The 21,547-nt window shown below is 45.2% G+C and overlaps 1 protein-coding gene across 2 annotated transcripts in view; it reads left to right on the forward strand.

Moving 5' to 3' along the window:
• Positions 1-21,547, forward strand: part of LOC140305220 (son of sevenless homolog 1-like) — a 51,171-nt gene that overhangs the window by 18,576 nt on the left and 11,048 nt on the right. For both annotated transcript variants that reach the window (XM_072383971.1, XM_072383972.1), the window contains exons 9-16: positions 2,952-3,079; positions 17,001-17,662; positions 19,123-19,204; positions 20,206-20,322; positions 20,545-20,648; positions 20,753-20,975; positions 21,052-21,171; positions 21,254-21,416. In XM_072383971.1, the coding sequence (XP_072240072.1) occupies positions 2,952-3,079; positions 17,001-17,662; positions 19,123-19,204; positions 20,206-20,322; positions 20,545-20,648; positions 20,753-20,975; positions 21,052-21,171; positions 21,254-21,416 (1,599 nt within the window). The remainder of the gene's footprint in view (positions 1-2,951; positions 3,080-17,000; positions 17,663-19,122; positions 19,205-20,205; positions 20,323-20,544; positions 20,649-20,752; positions 20,976-21,051; positions 21,172-21,253; positions 21,417-21,547) is intronic.

The raw sequence follows: 21,547 nt of genomic DNA on the forward strand, positions 1-21,547 counted from the left end.
GGATGGGAGGGGTTGGATGGGAGGGGCGGGGGTTGGATGGGATGGGAGGGGTTGGATGGGATGGGAGGGGTTGGATGGGATGGGAGGGGTTGGATGGGAGGGGAGGGGGTTGGATGGGAGGGGTTGGATGGGAGGGGCGGGGGTTGGATGGGATGGGTTGGATGGGAGGGGCGGGGGTTGGATGGGATGGGATGGGAGGGACGGGGTTGGATGGGATGGGATGGGATGGGAGGGGTTGGATGGGAGGGGCGGGGCGGGGGTTGGATGGGATGGGAGGGGTTGGATGGGAGGGGCGGGGGTTGGATGGGAGGGGCGGGGTTGGATGGGATGGGAGGGGTTGGATGGGAGGGGCGGGGGTTGGATGGGATGGGAGGGGTTGGATGGGAGGGGCGGGGTTGGATGGGATGGGAGGGGTTGGATGGGAGGGGCGGGGGTTGGATGGGATGGGAGGGGTTGGATGGGATGGGAGGGGTTGGATGGGAGGGGCGGGGGTTGGATGGGAGGGGCGGGGTTGGATGGGATGGGATGGGTTGGATGGGAGGGGCGGGGGTTGGATGGGATGGGAGGGGTTGGATGGGAGGGGCGGGGTTGGATGGGAGGGGAGGGGTTGGATGGGATGGGAGGGGTTGGATGGGAGGGGCGGGGGTTGGATGGGATGGGAGGGGTTGGATGGGATGGGATGGGAGGGGTTGGATGGGATGGGAGGGGAGGGGTTGGATGGGATGGGTTGGATGGGAGGGGGAGGGGTTGGATGGGAGGGGCGGGGTTGGATGGGATGGGAGGGGTTGGATGGGATGGGAGGGGTTGGATGGGATGGGAGGGGAGGGGTTGGATGGGAGGGGTTGGATGGGATGGGTTGGATGGGATGGGATGGATGGGAGGGGGAGGGGTTGGATGGGATGGGTTGGATGGGAGGGGGAGGGGTTGGATGGGAGGGGCGGGGTTGGATGGGATGGGAGGGGTTGGATGGGAGGGGCGGGGGTTGGATGGGATGGGAGGGGTTGGATGGGAGGGGCGGGGTTGGATGGGATGGGAGGGGTTGGATGGGAGGGGCGGGGGTTGGATGGGATGGGAGGGGTTGGATGGGATGGGAGGGGTTGGATGGGATGGGATGGGAGGGGTTGGATGGGATGGGAGGGGAGGGGTTGGATGGGATGGGTTGGATGGGAGGGGGAGGGGTTGGATGGGAGGGGCGGGGTTGGATGGGATGGGAGGGGTTGGATGGGATGGGAGGGGTTGGATGGGATGGGAGGGGAGGGGTTGGATGGGAGGGGTTGGATGGGATGGGTTGGATGGGATGGGATGGATGGGAGGGGGAGGGGTTGGATGGGATGGGTTGGATGGGAGGGGGAGGGGTTGGATGGGAGGGGCGGGGTTGGATGGGATGGGATGGGAGGGGAGGGGAGGGGTTGGATGGGATGGGTTGGATGGGAGGGGGAGGGGTTGGATGGGAGGGGCGGGGTTGGATGGGATGGGAGGGGTTGGATGGGATGGGTTGGATGGGATGGGATGGATGGGAGGGGGAGGGGTTGGATGGGAGGGGTTGGATGGGAGGGGGAGGGGTTGGATGGGAGGGGCGGGGTTGGATGGGATGGGATGGGAGGGGAGGGGCGGGGGTTGGATGGGAGGGGCGGGGGTTGCATTTCTTTCCATGTCTTCGTCGTTTTTTGTGATTTTACCTAACCTGAAAAAGAATCTGCTCATACTATTCTACGTGATCAATGTCCCAGAGACGTTGATCATGGGAGGCGGGGAGCGCCAAAATGGCTGAGTCAACCGCGGGAGTTACCAGAACCATACCAGAACCATACCGGAACCATACCGGAACCATACCAGAACCATACCAGAACCATACCGGAACCATACCGGAACCATACCGGAACCATACCAGAACCATACCGGAACCATACCAGAACCATACCTGAACCATACCGGAACCATACCAGAACCATACCGGAACCATACCGGAACCATACCGGAACCATACCAGAACCATACCGGAACATTAGCGCCTCAAACCAAGTGAGGTCCGTGTCCCACAAGGACTTCCAGAGAGAACTGGTTTCCCAGCTGTGTGCCGTGGACAGGATGGGCGTGTCCAAGAGGAGTGCTGACCACATCCCTGTTCCCATTGCCATGGTAACAGCCTGAAAGCCACACAAGGCCGCAGGAGTTGCCTTCACCTGCACCAGGTGGACAAGAAAATAAACCTCACTCCCTGGAAGTGGCGCTTTGTCTCGTTTTGGACAGAAACTGCTTTGGAGAGTGGCGCAGATAAAACGCTTTGTTCCACTGTATATAGATTTAAATATTTATATATTGTGTGATTACATCTCAACTTTGTCTCTTATATTACATTTGCACTATTTTAGAGTACAAGCACCAACCCGGCCCAATGTGTGAATAAAGTATGTCCAAGTGAAAAAGTTCTTATCAGATCATGTTGATACTCAGCATGGATACGGCCAACCTTTGATAAATCAAAGTATTCAATGGGCTCAGATCCCAGAGGGTTAATCCAGAATACGGCTGACCAACAGAACCATCCCTCCCAGTACCGGAGCGCTGTGTGCAGCTGGTTCTGGGTCAGACCCGGCTGGGTGCAGCTGGTTCTGGGTCAGAGCCACTTCTGTTGTGGGACTTTCCAGCGAGTGGCTGTAAGCTGCTTTCTCCCGGCTCAGTTTAATCCTGAAATACCACCAGTCATGTTCTGCAGATTATTCCCAGCAGAGCGGGTCAGAGGAGGCGAGGACTTTACTCTGGGCCTGGTTCTGATCCAAGAATCTTATGGGAACACTGACATACAGTTTTAATAGCTCTGAATCCATTTCTGGTCATGATTTTGGTCGTGTCCCAGGTTTTTCACATGATTTTGGTCAGTTTTGTTGGATTAGACTTTAGGAGTTACCTGCACAGGTGCTCCATGACCCTGCACCTTTGTGTTTCCATAGCAACTGGAGGAGAAGAGTGAGGATGAGGAGGATAAAGAGTGTCTGAAACAGGCCATCACCGCCCTGCTGAACCTGCAGAGCAGCATGGAGCGGATCTGTTCAAGGAGCCTCGCCAAGAGGAGGCTCAGGTACGTCTCACCTGTAGGCACACCTGTACGCACACCTGTACACACACACCTGTAGGCACACCTGTGTACACACACCTGTAGACACACCTGTGTACACACACCTGTACACACACACCTGTAGGCACACCTGTACGCACACCTGTACACACAGCTGTACACACACACCTGTAGGCACACTTGTACACACACCTGTACACACAGCTGTACACACACACCTGTAGGCACACTTGTACACACACCTGTAGACACACCTGTACACACACCTGTAGACACACCTGTGTACACACACCTGTACACACAGCTGTACACACACACCTGTACGCACACCTGTACACACACCTGTAGACACACCTGTACGCACACCTGTACACACAGCTGTACACACACACCTGTAGACACACCTGTACACACACACCTGTACGCACACCTGTACACACACCTGTAGACACACCTGTACACACACCTGTAGACACACCTGTGTACACACACCTGTACACACAGCTGTACACACACACCTGTACGCACACCTGTACACACACCTGTAGACACACCTGTACGCACACCTGTACACACACCTGTACACACACCTGTGTACACACAGCTGTAAACACACCTGTAGACACACCTGTACGCACACCTGTACACACACCTGTACACACACCTGTGTACACACAGCTGTAAACACACCTGTACGCACACCTGTAGACACACCTGTAGACACACCTGTACGCACACCTGTGCACACACCTGTACACACACCTGTAGACACACCTGTACACACACCTGTAGACACACCTGTGTACACACACCTGTACACACAGCTGTACACACACACCTGTACGCACACCTGTACACACACCTGTAGACACACCTGTACGCACACCTGTACACACACCTGTACACACACCTGTGTACACACAGCTGTAAACACACCTGTACACACACCTGTAGACACACCTGTACGCACACACCTGTAGACACACCTGTACACACACCTGTACGCACACCTGTACACACACCTGTAGACACACCTGTACACACACCTGTAGACACACCTGTAGACACACCTGTACACACACCTGTAGACACACCTGTAGACACACCTGTACACACACCTGTACACACACCTGTACACACACCTGTAGACACACCTGTAGACACACCTGTACACACACCTGTACACACACCTGTAGACACACCTGTAGACACACAGTCAGGTGACCATCAGAGCTCCAGGATATCGATCTCTTACAGTCAGTAACCTGCTGTTCGATGAGTATCAGAACACACTAACAAATCAGTTTTTGGTCCAGTGGACCCACACTGTCGGGTCAGATGACCTCAGCTTGGTTCTACAGACGTGTCAACGAAAGTTCTGAAGGTTGAAAAAGGTTCTGAAAGATGGACCAAACCCACAAAGAGTTTTTATCAGGCAGTAGAAGAATATGTGATATGTTCTGAAGCAGGGCGGGCCGGCTCTGATACTGAGACTGTGATGAAGTGCGCTTCAACTGTTCTGAAACAGAACCACCAGCCCGACCGCAGCAGGGTGAAACAGAACCAGAGTAGCAGGAGGGAAACAGAACCAGAGTAGCAGGAGGGAAACAGAACCAGAGTAGCAGGAGGGAAACAGAACCAGAGTAGCAGGAGGGAAACAGAACCAGAGTAGCAGGAGGGAAACAGAACCAGAGTAGCAGGAGTGAAACAGAACCAGAGTAGCAGGAGGGAAACAGAACCACCAGCCCGACCGCAGCAGAGTGAAACAGAACCAGAGTAGCAGGAGTGAAACAGAACCAGAGTAGCAGGAGGGAAACAGAACCAGAGTAGCAGGAGTGAAACAGAACCAGAGTAGCAGGAGTGAAACAGAACCAGAGTAGCAGGAGGGAAACAGAACCACCAGCCCGACCGCAGCAGAGTGAAACAGAACCAGAGTAGCAGGAGTGAAACAGAACCAGAGTAGCAGGAGGGAAACAGAACCAGAGTAGCAGGAGTGAAACAGAACCAGAGTAGCAGGAGTGAAACAGAACCAGAGTAGCAGGAGGGAAACAGAACCAGAGTAGCAGGAGGGAAACAGAACCAGAGTAGCAGGAGGGAAACAGAACCAGAGTAGCAGGAGGGAAACAGAACCAGAGTAGCAGGAGGGAAACAGAACCAGAGTAGCAGGAGGGAAACAGAACCAGAGTAGCAGGAGGGAAACAGAACCAGAGTAGCAGGAGTGAAACAGAACCAGAGTAGCAGGAGGGAAACAGAACCACCAGCCCGACCGCAGCAGAGTGAAACAGAACCAGAGTAGCAGGAGGGAAACAGAACCAGAGTAGCAGGAGTGAAACAGAACCAGAGTAGCAGGAGGGAAACAGAACCACCAGCCCGACCGCAGCAGAGTGAAACAGAACCAGAGTAGCAGGAGTGAAACAGAACCAGAGTAGCAGGAGGGAAACAGAACCAGAGTAGCAGGAGTGAAACAGAACCAGAGTAGCAGGAGTGAAACAGAACCAGAGTAGCAGGAGGGAAACAGAACCACCAGCCCGACCGCAGCAGAGTGAAACAGAACCAGAGTAGCAGGAGTGAAACAGAACCAGAGTAGCAGGAGTGAAACAGAACCAGAGTAGCAGGAGGGAAACAGAACCAGAGTAGCAGGAGGGAAACAGAACCAGAGTAGCAGGAGGGAAACAGAACCAGAGTAGCAGGAGGGAAACAGAACCAGAGTAGCAGGAGGGAAACAGAACCAGAGTAGCAGGAGGGAAACAGAACCAGAGTAGCAGGAGGGAAACAGAACCAGAGTAGCAGGAGTGAAACAGAACCAGAGTAGCAGGAGGGAAACAGAACCACCAGCCCGACCGCAGCAGAGTGAAACAGAACCAGAGTAGCAGGAGTGAAACAGAACCAGAGTAGCAGGAGTGAAACAGAACCAGAGTAGCAGGAGTGAAACAGAACCAGAGTAGCAGGAGGGAAACAGAACCAGAGTAGCAGGAGGGAAACAGAACCAGAGTAGCAGGAGGGAAACAGAACCAGAGTAGCAGGAGGGAAACAGAACCAGAGTAGCAGGGTGAAACAGAACCAGAGTAGCAGGAGTGAAACAGAACCAGAGTAGCAGGAGGGAAACAGAACCAGAGTAGCAGGAGGGAAACAGACCACAGCTGGTCAGTCCAACAACAACTATCCCTCAGTGGGACTCCTCCCATCCTCTGCGTTTCCCCTCGGACCAAAATAAACCCGGACGGGGGGGGGGGGGGGTTCTACAGGGTCGCAGGTGGGGGCAGGGTGTTAACAGGAAGTTACATCATCTAGTGGGCGGAGCTGCCCTGCAGCTTATTGTTCTCAGTCAGAAGAAAGAGTTCAGAAAGAAAAGCTGCTGCAGAGAAAAGTTTTAGCTTTTAGTCTCCGAACGAGTCACAAGAAAAAGAGGAAGAGGTAAAGGAGGAAGAAGAAGAGGAGGAGGACAGGTGGCAGGTGGACATGAGGACGTAGGTGACTTAATTTTTTCTGTCTTTGTGTTTGTGTGGTTGAAGGAAAGGCAGAGGTTCTGACTCAGTTCTATGTGGAAGATAAAGGTCTATGTTTACTGAGGAGACCAGGTCTCTGATACTGAAGCTGTTTTTTAATGTTGGAGATCTCCTGTAAGCTGTGGTGATTATATAGGTCATGTGAGCTCCGCCCACACCTGATCCGACCTTTAACACGCCAATAATCAAGTAAGTTGTTGGAAAACCCTTCTCTCTATAAGAGGTTACTGTGATGCTGAACGAGAGTCTCACCAATGTCCCACTTAGTTCAGGAGGCGCAAACCACGTTTAAATTTAAATTGTGCTTGTGATGTAAATACATGTCTGAGAATCCACCTTTAAGCATGTTCCTACATCAGTGTGACACCATCAACCCAAAGGTCAGCGTTTCAGTCGATCCAAAAATACCTATCAACACCTTCTGCTCATTGTGAAGAGAACCCTAACACAGCACGATCAAACCCAACATCTGTAAAACATCTGGATTTTATAAGAGGGAGGAATATTGGACCAAAGTATGTAGCATCAGCAGGACAGGTGTGAACACTCACCTGGTGAGATGTCATGGGGAATCCTAGATCCTAACTCAACTAGCATAACAACAGCTCAGAGAGGCATATAACGCCTGATTAACTGATAGATTTTCCATCTTACAGTGGCTGAGAGCTTTGGTCACATGATCCATACATCAGTGTTGTGGTCAAATTTACCAACTGTGGTCAAAGTGAAGAAGGAAGGTAGACAAGAACCATCGCTTGTATTTTACTGAGATACGAAGAACCAGAAACACTGCGATTGTCTGCTCTGTGGTTAAATATCTCTGAAGGAAGGAGGATAACCAACCACACAGTTAAAAACAAAGGATGATGTTATGTGTTCAACTTAAATAACTGCATCAAATCGCTCAATGTAGAAGTCTCGTGTACCTCATGTGTTTTTTCGTTTTATAAGGGAGATATCTTGATCTGACCAATGAGAAGCCAGTGCAAGTAATTGACTGGGCGGCAGTGAATAACGACACAGTTTAAGGTTCAAGGTAATCTTTGTGTTATCAGTGTGCAGCAACAGTAACCGAAAGCCAAACTCCATGTAGAAATCTGTACATTAAATATAAATAAAAATGCTCTGTCTGGTAGTGGTAAAAACAACCCGTTTCTCTCGCTCCACTCTCTTAAATTTCCTCCACCCACCCAGAAATAAGCTCAGGACCATGGGAGATAGAGCTTTCTGTGCTGCTGCCCCACGCCTGGGGAAAACCCCCCCGACACCACAACCCACAGACTCTTTTAAAAGGGGCCTAAAGACATTTCTTTTTAGCAAAACATATGATTCCCCCTCTTAGATGTCTGCCAAATTCTTTTTACTTTTACATTGAACTGCTTTTATTTTCTTTTTTAAACTGTAGCCCTTTGAGATCTTGCGATGTAAAGGGCACTACAAATAAAATGTATTATTATTATTATAATAAACGGTTAAAAGAAGGTTAAGAAGGTAATGAGTTAAAACAGATGAGCCTGTAAAGGGTTAAAAGCAGAGATTAGTCAGTAAATGGTTAGAAGCAGAGATGAGACTGTAAGGAGTTAAAAGAGATGAGACTGTAAACGGTTAAAAGCAGAGATGAGACTGTAAGGAGTTAAAAGAGATGAGACTGTAAACGGTTAAAAGCAGAGATGAGACTGTAAGGAGTTAAAAGAGATGAGACTGTAAACGGTTAAAAGCAGAGATGAGACTAAGGAGTTAAAAGAGATGAGACTGTAAACGGTTAAAAGCAGAGATGAGACTGTAAGGAGTTAAAAGAGATGAGACTGTAAACGGTTAAAAGCAGAGATGAGACTAAGGAGTTAAAAGAGATGAGACTGTAAACGGTTAAAAGCAGAGATGAGACTAAGGAGTTAAAAGAGATGAGACTGTAAACGGTTAAAAGCAGAGATGAGACTGTAAGGAGTTAAAAGAGATGAGACTGTAAACGGTTAAAAGCAGAGATGAGACTAAGGAGTTAAAAGAGATGAGACTGTAAGGAGTTAAAAGAGATGAGACTGTAAACGGTTAAAAGCAGAGAGGAGACTGTAAGGAGTTAAAAGAGATGAGACTGTAAGGAGTTAAAAGAGATGAGACTGTAAACGGTTAAAAGCAGAGAGGAGACTGTAAGGAGTTAAAAGAGATGCGACTATAAACGATTAGAAGCAGAGATGAGACTAAGGAGTTAAAAGAGATGAGATTGTAAATGGTTAAAAGCAGAGATGAGACTGTAAGGAGTTAAAAGAGATGAGACTGTAAAAGGTTAAAAGCAGAGATGAGACTAAGGAGTTAAAAGAGATGAGACTGTAAACGGTTAAAAGCAGAGATGAGACTGTAAGGAGTTAAAAGAGATGAGACTGTAAACGGTTAGAAGCAGAGATGAGACTGTAAGGAGTTAAAAGAGATGAGACTGTAAAAGGTTAAAAGCAGAGATGAGACTAAGGAGTTAAAAGAGATGAGACTGTAAACGGTTAAAAGCAGAGATGAGACTGTAAGGAGTTAAAAGAGATGAGATTGTAAATGGTTAAAAGCAGAGATGAGACTGTAAGGAGTTAAAAGAGATGAGACTGTAAAAGGTTAAAAGCAGAGATGAGACTAAGGAGTTAAAAGAGATGAGACTGTAAACGCTTAGAAGCAGAGATGAGACTGTAAGGAGTTAAAAGAGATGAGACTGTAAACCCTTAGAAGCAGAGATGAGACTGTAAGGAGTTAAAAGAGATGAGACTGTAAGGAGTTAAAAGAGATGAGACTGTAAACGGTTAAAAGCAGAGAGGAGACTGTAAGGAGTTAAAAGAGATGAGACTGTAAACGATTAGAAGCAGAGATGAGACTGTAAGGAGTTAAAAGAGATGAGACTGTAAACGCTTAGAAGCAGAGATGAGACTGTAAGGAGTTAAAAGAGATGAGACTGTAAACGATTAGAAGCAGAGATGAGACTGTAAGGAGTTAAAAGAGATGAGACTGTAAGGAGTTAAAAGAGATGAGATTGTAAATGGTTAAAAGCAAAGATGAGACTAAGGAGTTAAAAGAGATGAGATTGTAAACGATTAGAAGCAGAGATGAGACTAAGGAGTTAAAAGAGATGAGATTGTAAATGGTTAAAAGCAGAGATGAGACTAAGGAGTTAAAAGAGATGAGACTGTAAACGGTTAAAAGCAGAGATGAGACTGTAAGGAGTTAAAAGAGATGAGACTGTAAACGATTAGAAGCAGAGATGAGACTGTAAGGAGTTAAAAGAGATGAGACTGTAAACGCTTAGAAGCAGAGATGAGACTGTAAGGAGTTAAAAGAGATGAGACTGTAAACGATTAGAAGCAGAGATGAGACTGTAAGGAGTTAAAAGAGATGAGACTGTAAGGAGTTAAAAGAGATGCGACTATAAACGATTAGAAGCAGAGATGAGACTGTAAGGAGTTAAAAGAGATGAGATTGTAAACGGTTAAAAGTAGAGATGAGACTGTAAGGAGTTAAAAGAGATGAGACTGTAAACGGTTAAAAGCAGAGATGAGACTGTAAGGAGTTAAAAGAGATGAGACCGTAAACCCTTAGAAGCAGAGATGAGACTGTAAGGAGTTAAAAGAGATGAGACTGTAAACGGTTAAAAGCAGAGATGAGACTAAGGAGTTAAAAGAGATGCGACTGTAAACGCTTAGAAGCAGAGATGAGACTGTAAGGAGTTAAAAGAGATGAGACTGTAAACGGTTAAAAGTAGAGATGAGACTGTAAGGAGTTAAAAGAGATGAGACTGTAAACGGTTAAAAGCAGAGATGAGACTGTAAGGAGTTAAAAGAGATGAGACCGTAAACCCTTAGAAGCAGAGATGAGACTGTAAGGAGTTAAAAGAGATGAGACTGTAAACGGTTAAAAGCAGAGATGAGACTAAGGAGTTAAAAGAGATGCGACTGTAAACGCTTAGAAGCAGAGATGAGACTGTAAGGAGTTAAAAGAGATGAGACCGTAAACCCTTAGAAGCAGAGATGAGACTGTAAGGAGTTAAAAGAGATGAGATTGTAAAAGGTTAAAAGCAGAGATGAGACTAAGGAGTTAAAAGAGATGCGACTGTAAACGCTTAGAAGCAGAGATGAGACTAAGGAGTTAAAAGAGATGAGACTGTAAACGGTTAAAAGTAGAGATGAGACTGTAAGGAGTTAAAAGAGATGAGACTGTAAACGGTTAAAAGCAGAGAGGAGACTGTAAGGAGTTAAAAGAGATGAGACTGTAAACGGTTAAAAGTAGAGATGAGACTGTAAGGAGTTAAAAGAGATGAGACTGTAAACGGTTAAAAGTAGAGATGAGACTGTAAGGAGTTAAAAGAGATGAGACTGTAAACGGTTAAAAGCAGAGATGAGACTGTAAGGAGTTAAAAGAGATGAGACCGTAAACCCTTAGAAGCAGAGATGAGACTGTAAGGAGTTAAAAGAGATGAGACTGTAAATGGTTAAAAGCAGAGATGAGACTAAGGAGTTAAAAGAGATGAGACTGTAAATGGTTAAAAGCAGAGATGAGACTAAGGAGTTAAAAGAGATGCGACTGTAAACGCTTAGAAGCAGAAATGAGACTGTAAGGAGTTAAAAGAGATGAGACTGTAAACGGTTAAAAGTAGAGATGAGACTGTAAGGAGTTAAAAGAGATGAGACTGTAAACGGTTAAAAGCAGAGATGAGACTGTAAGGAGTTAAAAGAGATGAGACTGTAAATGGTTAAAAGCAGAGATGAGACTGTAAGGAGTTAAAAGAGATGAGACTGTAAACGGTTAGAAGCAGAGATGAGACTGTAAGGAGTTAAAAGAGATGAGACTGTAAACGGTTAAAAGTAGAGATGAGACTGTAAGGAGTTAAAAGAGATGAGACTGTAAACGGTTAAAAGTAGAGATGAGACTGTAAGGAGTTAAAAGAGATGAGACTGTAAACGGTTAAAAGCAGAGATGAGACTGTAAGGAGTTAAAAGAGATGAGACCGTAAACCCTTAGAAGCAGAGATGAGACTGTAAGGAGTTAAAAGAGATGAGACTGTAAATGGTTAAAAGCAGAGATGAGACTAAGGAGTTAAAAGAGATGAGACTGTAAATGGTTAAAAGCAGAGATGAGACTAAGGAGTTAAAAGAGATGCGACTGTAAACGCTTAGAAGCAGAAATGAGACTGTAAGGAGTTAAAAGAGATGAGACTGTAAACGGTTAAAAGTAGAGATGAGACTGTAAGGAGTTAAAAGAGATGAGATTGTAAAAGGTTAAAAGCAGAGATGAGACTAAGGAGTTAAAAGAGATGCGACTGTAAACGCTTAGAAGCAGAGATGAGACTAAGGAGTTAAAAGAGATGAGACTGTAAACGGTTAAAAGTAGAGATGAGACTGTAAGGAGTTAAAAGAGATGAGACTGTAAACGGTTAAAAGCAGAGAGGAGACTGTAAGGAGTTAAAAGAGATGAGACTGTAAACGGTTAAAAGTAGAGATGAGACTGTAAGGAGTTAAAAGAGATGAGACTGTAAACGGTTAAAAGTAGAGATGAGACTGTAAGGAGTTAAAAGAGATGAGACTGTAAACGGTTAAAAGCAGAGATGAGACTGTAAGGAGTTAAAAGAGATGAGACCGTAAACCCTTAGAAGCAGAGATGAGACTGTAAGGAGTTAAAAGAGATGAGACTGTAAATGGTTAAAAGCAGAGATGAGACTAAGGAGTTAAAAGAGATGAGACTGTAAATGGTTAAAAGCAGAGATGAGACTAAGGAGTTAAAAGAGATGCGACTGTAAACGCTTAGAAGCAGAAATGAGACTGTAAGGAGTTAAAAGAGATGAGACTGTAAACGGTTAAAAGTAGAGATGAGACTGTAAGGAGTTAAAAGAGATGAGACTGTAAACGGTTAAAAGCAGAGATGAGACTGTAAGGAGTTAAAAGAGATGAGACTGTAAATGGTTAAAAGCAGAGATGAGACTGTAAGGAGTTAAAAGAGATGAGACTGTAAACGGTTAGAAGCAGAGATGAGACTGTAAGGAGTTAAAAGAGATGAGACTGTAAACGGTTAAAAGTAGAGATGAGACTGTAAGGAGTTAAAAGAGATGAGACTGTAAACGGTTAAAAGTAGAGATGAGACTGTAAGGAGTTAAAAGAGATGAGACTGTAAACGGTTAAAAGCAGAGATGAGACTGTAAGGAGTTAAAAGAGATGAGACCGTAAACCCTTAGAAGCAGAGATGAGACTGTAAGGAGTTAAAAGAGATGAGACTGTAAATGGTTAAAAGCAGAGATGAGACTAAGGAGTTAAAAGAGATGAGACTGTAAATGGTTAAAAGCAGAGATGAGACTAAGGAGTTAAAAGAGATGCGACTGTAAACGCTTAGAAGCAGAAATGAGACTGTAAGGAGTTAAAAGAGATGAGACTGTAAACGGTTAAAAGTAGAGATGAGACTGTAAGGAGTTAAAAGAGATGAGACTGTAAACGGTTAAAAGCAGAGATGAGACTGTAAGGAGTTAAAAGAGATGAGACTGTAAATGGTTAAAAGCAGAGATGAGACTGTAAGGAGTTAAAAGAGATGAGACTGTAAAAGGTTAAAAGCAGAGATGAGACTAAGGAGTTAAAAGAGATGAGATTGTAAAAGGTTAAAAGCAGAGATGAGACTAAGGAGTTAAAAGAGATGAGACTGTAAACGATTAGAAGCAGAGATGAGACTGTAAGGAGTTAAAAGAGATGAGACCGTAAACCCTTAGAAGCAGAGATGAGACTGTAAGGAGTTAAAAGAGATGAGACTGTAAATGGTTAAAAGCAGAGATGAGACTGTAAGTAGTTAAAAGAGATGAGATTGTAAAAGGTTAAAAGCAGAGATGAGACTAAGGAGTTAAAAGAGATGAGATTGTAAAAGGTTAAAAGCAGAGATGAGACTAAGGAGTTAAAAGAGATGAGATTGTAAAAGGTTAAAAGCAGAGATGAGACTAAGGAGTTAAAAGAGATGAGACTGTAAACGATTAGAAGCAGAGATGAGACTGTAAGGAGTTAAAAGAGATGAGACTGTAAACGGTTAAAAGCAGAGATGAGACTAAGGAGTTAAAAGAGATGAGACTGTAAACGGTTAAAAGTAGAGATGAGACTGTAAGGAGTTAAAAGAGATGAGATTGTAAAAGGTTAAAAGCAGAGATGAGACTAAGGAGTTAAAAGAGATGAGACTGTAAACGATTAGAAGCAGAGATGAGACTAAGGAGTTAAAAGAGATGAGACTGTAAACGGTTAAAAGCAGAGATGAGACTGTAAGGAGTTAAAAGAGATGAGACTGTAAACGGTTAAAAGCAGAGATGAGACTGTAAGGAGTTAAAAGAGATGAGACTGTAAACGGTTAGAAGCAGAGATGAGACTGTAAGGAGTTAAAAGAGATGAGACTGTAAACGGTTAGAAGCAGAGATGAGACTGTAAGGAGTTAAAAGAGATGAGACTGTAAACGGTTAAAAGCAGAGATGAGACTAAGGAGTTAAAAGAGATGAGACTGTAAACGGTTAAAAGCAGAGATGAGACTGTAAGGAGTTAAAAGAGATGAGACTGTAAACGGTTAAAAGCAGAGATGAGACTAAGGAGTTAAAAGAGATGAGACTGTAAACGGTTAAAAGCAGAGATGAGACTGTAAGGAGTTAAAAGAGATGAGACTGTAAACGGTTAAAAGCAGAGATGAGACTGTAAGGAGTTAAAAGAGATGAGATTGTAAAAGGTTAAAAGCAGAGATGAGACTAAGGAGTTAAAAGAGATGAGACTGTAAACGGTTAAAAGTAGAGATGAGACTGTAAGGAGTTAAAAGAGATGAGATTGTAAAAGGTTAAAAGCAGAGATGAGACTAAGGAGTTAAAAGAGATGAGACTGTAAACGATTAGAAGCAGAGATGAGACTGTAAGTAGTTAAAAGAGATGAGATTGTAAAAGGTTAAAAGCAGAGATGAGACTAAGGAGTTAAAAGAGATGAGACTGTAAACGGTTAAAAGTAGAGATGAGACTGTAAGGAGTTAAAAGAGATGAGATTGTAAAAGGTTAAAAGCAGAGATGAGACTAAGGAGTTAAAAGAGATGAGACTGTAAACGATTAGAAGCAGAGATGAGACTGTAAGGAGTTAAAAGAGATGAGACTGTAAACGGTTAAAAGCAGAGATGAGACTGTAAGGAGTTAAAAGAGATGAGACTGTAAACGGTTAGAAGCAGAGATGAGACTGTAAGGAGTTAAAAGAGATGAGACTGTAAACGGTTAGAAGCAGAGATGAGACTGTAAGGAGTTAAAAGAGATGAGACTGTAAACGGTTAAAAGCAGAGATGAGACTAAGGAGTTAAAAGAGATGAGACTGTAAACGGTTAAAAGCAGAGATGAGACTGTAAGGAGTTAAAAGAGATGAGACTGTAAACGGTTAAAAGCAGAGATGAGACTAAGGAGTTAAAAGAGATGAGACTGTAAACGGTTAAAAGCAGAGATGAGACTGTAAGGAGTTAAAAGAGATGAGACTGTAAACGGTTAAAAGCAGAGATGAGACTGTAAGGAGTTAAAAGAGATGAGATTGTAAAAGGTTAAAAGCAGAGATGAGACTAAGGAGTTAAAAGAGATGAGACTGTAAACGGTTAAAAGCAGAGATGAGACTAAGGAGTTAAAAGAGATTCGACTGTAAACGTTTAGAAGCAGAGATGAGACTAAGGAGTTAAAAGAGATTCGACTGTAAACGTTTAGAAGCAGAGATGAGACTGTAAACGGTTAAAAGCAGAGATGAGACTGTAAGGAGTTAAAAGAGATGAGACTGTAAGGAGTTAAAAGAGATGAGACTGTAAACGGTTAAAAGCAGAGATGAGACTGTAAACGGTTAAAAGCAGAGATGAGACTGTAAGGAGTTAAAAGAGATGAGACTGTAAGGAGTTAAAAGAGATGAGACTGTAAGGAATTAAAAGAGATGAGACTGTAAGGAGTTAAAAGAGATGAGACTGTAAGGAATTAAAAGAGATGAGACTGTAAGGAATTAAAAGAGATGAGACTGTAAGGAGTTAAAAGAGATGAGACTGTAAGGAGTTAAAAGAGATGAGACTGTAAACGGTTAAAAGTAGAGATGCGACTGTAAGGAGTTTAAACGTTCAACGTTTACAGCCTGATCTCTTCTTTTAACTTCTTACAGTCTCATCTCGCAGGAGTTAAAAGAGCTGAGACTGGACCGTTAAATGTAGAGATGAGACTCTAATATATTAAAAGCAGAAATTAGGGAGTAAACAGTTAGAAGCAGAGATGAGAATGTAAGTGTTAAGGGGGAAAATATCTCAAAACAAGCTGCACAAACGCTTTAACTCCTTCAAGATGAGGCAAAAATAAATAAAGTTTTTGGCATCTTCTGCACCCCTGTTCTTTTATCCAACATCAACCCGCACTATCAGTTGTCTCAGGAGGGTTGGGGGCGTCAGCTGGCGGTGCTCGGGGTCATCTGGTTGAAATTTTAAACTGATTATTTAAATTGACTATCATGCAGAACTCAAACAAAAGGGCAGTTCACTCTCAGGCTGAAGTCACTGTGATGATGATAATGATGTCACAGACTTAATGATGATGTCACTGCATCTTTATGTCATAGAGTGGTTGGTTTTCGGAGCTGAAGTCTGCGGTCTGCCCGCTGTGACCTCATTTCCTGTTGGACGTGCAGTCTGTCACAGCAGCCTTGCTGGTTTGTAAAGAACCCGACCAGTCGTCCAATCATAACTCACCCATATGTCACATGATAAATCTGTAGAAAAACCCAATGATGAGATGAAAGAACAGCAAGCTTTGGTGTTTTACTTTCTCCAACAGCTTGTCTGTCAGACTGATTCATTAATTCCCAATCACACAGTTCCACTCACAGCTACCTGACAGCAGGTGATCAATAAGTGCTATCAGTTGTTTCACAGAGCACTGGAGCTCACGGGAAACTGCAGACGGTCGCACATGTCTGTGATTCAGAGATGCGACAAACATTAACTAACTTTTGCCACATTTCCTCTCTTCTTCCACAACGTCTTTTATGTTTAAAACACCGTCCAAAACGCCACATGGCGTCTATCATACGCCTTTATAAGCACCACTTGCTGGTAGAAAACGTGGTTTTACCTTTTCCAACATCAAGTGGTGGTAAATAGATGAATCATGGTCGGCTTTCCATATATAACCTCAAAATAAGAGTGTGTAAAGTGTTGCTGCTGTTTCAATATAAAAGTTTTAAAATCTATGGGTGCTTTGTGATTGATCCTCATTATCAGCAGCTCTTAGACTGATGGAGGCTGAGGATGAAGGCAGAGTGAAGCTGGTTCTGATGGACCCGCTCCACCTTTTAGCACTAACACTGAAATCAGACCATAACTCCTTTCTAATCAGACCCTCCGGACTGACTCTGTGTTCTTCTTCTCCTGTGCTGTCGCTCTTCTTCGTTGGTGTGCAGTGAGTCGGCGTGCCGTTTCTACAGCCATCAGATGAAGGGCAAACACCTCGCCATCAAGAAGATGAATGAGATCCAGAAGAACATTGATGGCTGGGAGGGTAAGGACATTGGCCAGTGTTGCAACGAGTTCATCATGGAGGGCACATTGACCCGTGTGGGCGCCAAACACGAACGCCACATCTTCCTGTTCGACGGCCTCATGATTTGCTGCAAGTCCAACCATGGTCCACCTCGGCTGCCTGGTGCCAGCTCCACCGCAGAGTACCGGCTTAAGGAAAAATTCTTCATGCGCAAAGTCCAGATCAATGATAAGGACGACAAGGAAGGTGAGTACCGCCATGCCTTTGAGATCATCTTGAAAGATGGGAACAGCGTGGTGTTTGCCGCCAAGTCTGCCGAGGAGAAGAACGGCTGGATGGCAGCGCTGATCTCGCTGCAGTACCGCAGCACCCTGGAACGAATGCTGGACACGGCAATGCTGCAGGAGGAGAAGGAGGAGCAGATGAGGCTACCGGGCCCCGAAGTGTACCGCTTCGCTGAGCCCGACTCCGAGGAGAACGTGGTGTTTGAGGAGAACGTCCAGTCCAAGTCTGGGATCCCAATCATCAAAGCTGGGACGGTCCTGAAACTGATCGAGAGACTCACCTTCCACATGTACGCAGGTGAGTCACCTGACGTCACACAGGTGTTCAAATGCTGGATCAGCTCAGAGCTTATCTTACACAGGTTTTTAAGCACTGGACCAGATGATCCTGAAGTCACACAGGTGAATAAATACTGGACCAGGTGAGACCTTATGTCACACAGGTGAATAAATACTGGACCAGGTGAGACCTTATGTCACACAGGTGAATAAATACTGGACCAGGTGAGACCTTATGTCACACAGGTGAATAAATACTGGAACAGGTGAGACCTTATGTCACACAGGTGAATAAATACTGGACCAGGTGAGACCTTATGTCACACAGGTGAATAAATACTGGACCAGGTGAGACCTTATGTCACACAGGTGAATAAATACTGGACCAGGTGAGACCTTATGTCACACAGGTGAATAAATACTGGACCAGGTGAGACCTTATGTCACACAGGTGAATAAATACTGGAACAGGTGAGACCTTATGTCACACAGGTGAATAAATACTGGACCAGGTGAGACCTTATGTCACACAGGTGAATAAATACTGGAACAGGTGAGACCTTATGTCACACAGGTGAATAAATACTGGACCAGGTGAGACCTTATGTCACATGTGAATGTTTGTGGTGTGTCGGTCAGCTGTTTGCGACAGCCAATCAGCTGTGTCGCTGTTTGTGACAGCCAATCAGCTGTGTCGCTGTTTGCGACAGCCAATCAGCTGTGTCGCTGTTTGCGACAGCCAATCAGCTGTGTCGCTGTTTGCGACAGCCAATCAGCTGTGTCGCTGTTTGCGACAGCCAATCAGCTGTGTCGCTGTTTGCGACAGCCAATCAGCTGTGTCGCTGTTTGTAAAGTTACTGGTTGTAAATAGATTGTGAGTGCTAATCTATATTTGAGCTTCGGTCAACTGTGTCGCTGTTTGTGAATGCTGGTTACAGGCTAAACAGGATTGATACACTTTATTCTGAGTGGGATAAACCGGGTCAGAACTCTAAATCCATGAATAAACAGGGCTGCACACACTGGTTAAAGGATGACCTGGAAACAGTGATTGTGAACGTCGCTGTAAACAGTTTATTTAGCAGCATTTAAGAAGATAAATAGATTAACAAAGAGCAGAAAAATGTGAGGAACAAAGAGATTGGTTCTATTTCAGCTTCACCTCCACGTTGAAGTTGGGGTTTTATTGAATAAACGCTAGAATAAGAACCTCTTCGGTTTGGAGTCTGAACACTTCAGCTGGTCTGCTTGTCCTCCAGGTAAGAGGTTCTTTGCTTTAGTTGTCGTTGGTTCTAGCATAGCATCATTTTTTTTAATCTCAAGTCTCAGCGCTCAGGTAACACCTGGTTCCGAACCAGCAGTGGATCCACTTTGGTGGAAAAACCTTTTGTGTTTCACTCGTTCTGGTCCTGGTCTGTTTTGTTTGATGGTTATTCTGTCCCTGGCCGCTGATCAGCTTGTGCTTGTTTTCTCCCTCAGACCCGAACTTTGTGCGGACCTTTCTCACCACCTACAGATCGTTCTGTAAACCTCAGGAGCTGCTGGATCTGCTCATAGAGAGGTGAGCTCACCTGCCGGGTCACAAGGATGGAAATAAAACACCTTGCACCACCTAAGTCTTACTTAATATTTGCAAGAGAAACTCTGGGTAGTCCCAGTCAGTCCTGAAATCCTGATCCAGCCTTCATTTCTTTCTGTATTTCCAGTAAAACAGGAAATAGTTGCAGTGATTTATTCAAACATGGTCAAACATAAATAAACAATAAATATATCCAGACTCTTTTCATGTTGTTCCAAGATGGTGGAATGACCTGCCGAGCGGTACCAGAACAGGGTATCTGTCTATCTTACCCTGTACTTCCCTCTATACCTGCAGTCTATTGCTACACCTCTGAGCCTGACTTGTGGTTTTCCTTCTATGTAGCTTATTGTTAGCTTTGACGTTAGCTGTAATGTTATACCCTGTATGTCGCTTTGGATAAAAACAAGAGCATGAATATAAATATATATTTTTTCTCAGTTCTCAGCAGCTTTAAAGTGAATCTCTGGTCTGAGCTCCTTTATTCTCCAACACAGCCTGAACCCTCTGAGACAAGCTTTCTGTCATTTCTTTAAGGAGTCTTCAGGAATAGTTCTCCAGGCTTCTTGAAGGACATCCCAAAGCTCTTCTTTGGATGTGGGCTGCCTTTAACTTTGCTAAGTTGTCTGTTCTGTGTCGACACAACACTGGTTCATCCCTTGAGTTAGGAGCCTTTTTTCTGCCTGAAGGGTTCAAAGGTCAGAGTTCAGTGGCTGAACAAAGAAAAAACACATTCCTCTGAAAATGCTCAGGAACAAGGACTGAAGATGAGGGAAAAAGCAGAAAAGCTGTGAAAGAGCTTCAGAAAGCTGCAGGACTGTTGATCAGGACACTTTAAAGGTTACAGGAAAATCTGAAAGAAATTGGGCTGGATTGGGACTCTGGTTCAGGACTGATAAATAGTTGACTGGATCCACATCAGAGGTATGAAGAATCATCTGGTCGTATGTGGGCTGGTCTCAGGAGTCTGTGTTTGTTTTCAGGTTCGAGATCCCAGAACCTAGGCCAACTGATGTGGATCAGGTGGAGGGTGGGGAGCAGCTACTCAGCGCTGAACTCAAACGCTTCCGCAAAGAGTTTGTCCAGCCGGTTCAGCTCAGGTACAGAGCACCTCCTGCTGGTGTCAGACCTGGACACATGTTAATGTGTGGCAATAATTCAGTTCCACACATGTCGTCTGCTCTGGGTTCAGACAGTGTCCCAACAGTCGGAGTTAGTTCAGTCTCTGATCTGTCACATCCTCGTTATCTGAAACATCTGTGCAGCCAGGTCCCAGTTTAGTTCCTACACACCTGTGGGATTTAATTCTGTTCCTCCTGCAGAGTTCTGAATGTTTGTCGTCACTGGGTGGAGCATCACTTTTACGACTTTGAGAGGGACGCTCACCTGCTGAGCCGACTGGAGGAGTTCATAGCTTCAGTCAGAGGTGAGCACCTGTCCGAACACCTGGAACCAGATACTCGCCTCCATGTGCCCTCGCTACACTTGATGGCTGTTGCTGGTGAGTGATGTCACGATGATGTGTTGTAGGTAAAACAATGAGGAAGTGGGTGGAGTCGATCACAAAGATCATCCAGAGGAAGAAGCAGGTTCAGGTGAGCTTGCCGAGTCACAGTATCACCTTCCAGAACTCCCCTCCTCCCATCGAGTGGCACATCTGTAAACCGGGACACATCAACCAGTTTGACCTCATGACTTTGCACCCCATCGAGATCGCCCGCCAGCTCACCCTGCTGGAGTCAGACTTCTACAGGTAAGGTACAGGTCACGCAGGGGTCACTCATGGGTCTGTGTGTTCGAGCTGCCTGACCTCTGACCTCACCCTGCAGGGCGGTGCAGCCTTCGGAGCTGGTTGGCAGCGTCTGGACCAAAGAGGACAAAGAGATTAATTCTCCCAACCTGCTGAGGATGATCCGACACACCACAAACCTCACACTATGGTTTGAAAAGTACGACCTCATGCTGACGTCACCCAGCTGTCCCTAACATACAGATGTCTGATGTCACCTGACTCTTCTTCTCTCTCTGCAGGTGCATCGTGGAAACGGAGAATCTGGAGGAACGAGTCGCTGTTGTTTCTCGGATCATTGAGGTCCTGCAGGTTTTTCAGGAACTCAACAACTTTAACGGTGTTCTGGAAGTTGTCAGTGCCATGAACTCCTCACCTGTTTACAGACTGGACCACACCTTTGAGGTAACACGCTATCCTTACATCATTAATCATCTTAATCATTTATCCTTCAGGAAACTCCTCCAAAACCTACTAAATCATCCCTCAGACTAAATCACGGTGGCCTCCTTCCTTCCCGTGAGCATGTCTGGGGC

Source organism: Leuresthes tenuis, unplaced genomic scaffold (genome assembly GCF_036924035.1).
Source record: "Leuresthes tenuis unplaced genomic scaffold, fLeuTen1.0.hap1 SCAF_4, whole genome shotgun sequence".
In the NCBI taxonomy this organism is placed as follows: domain Eukaryota; kingdom Metazoa; phylum Chordata; class Actinopteri; order Atheriniformes; family Atherinopsidae; genus Leuresthes; species Leuresthes tenuis.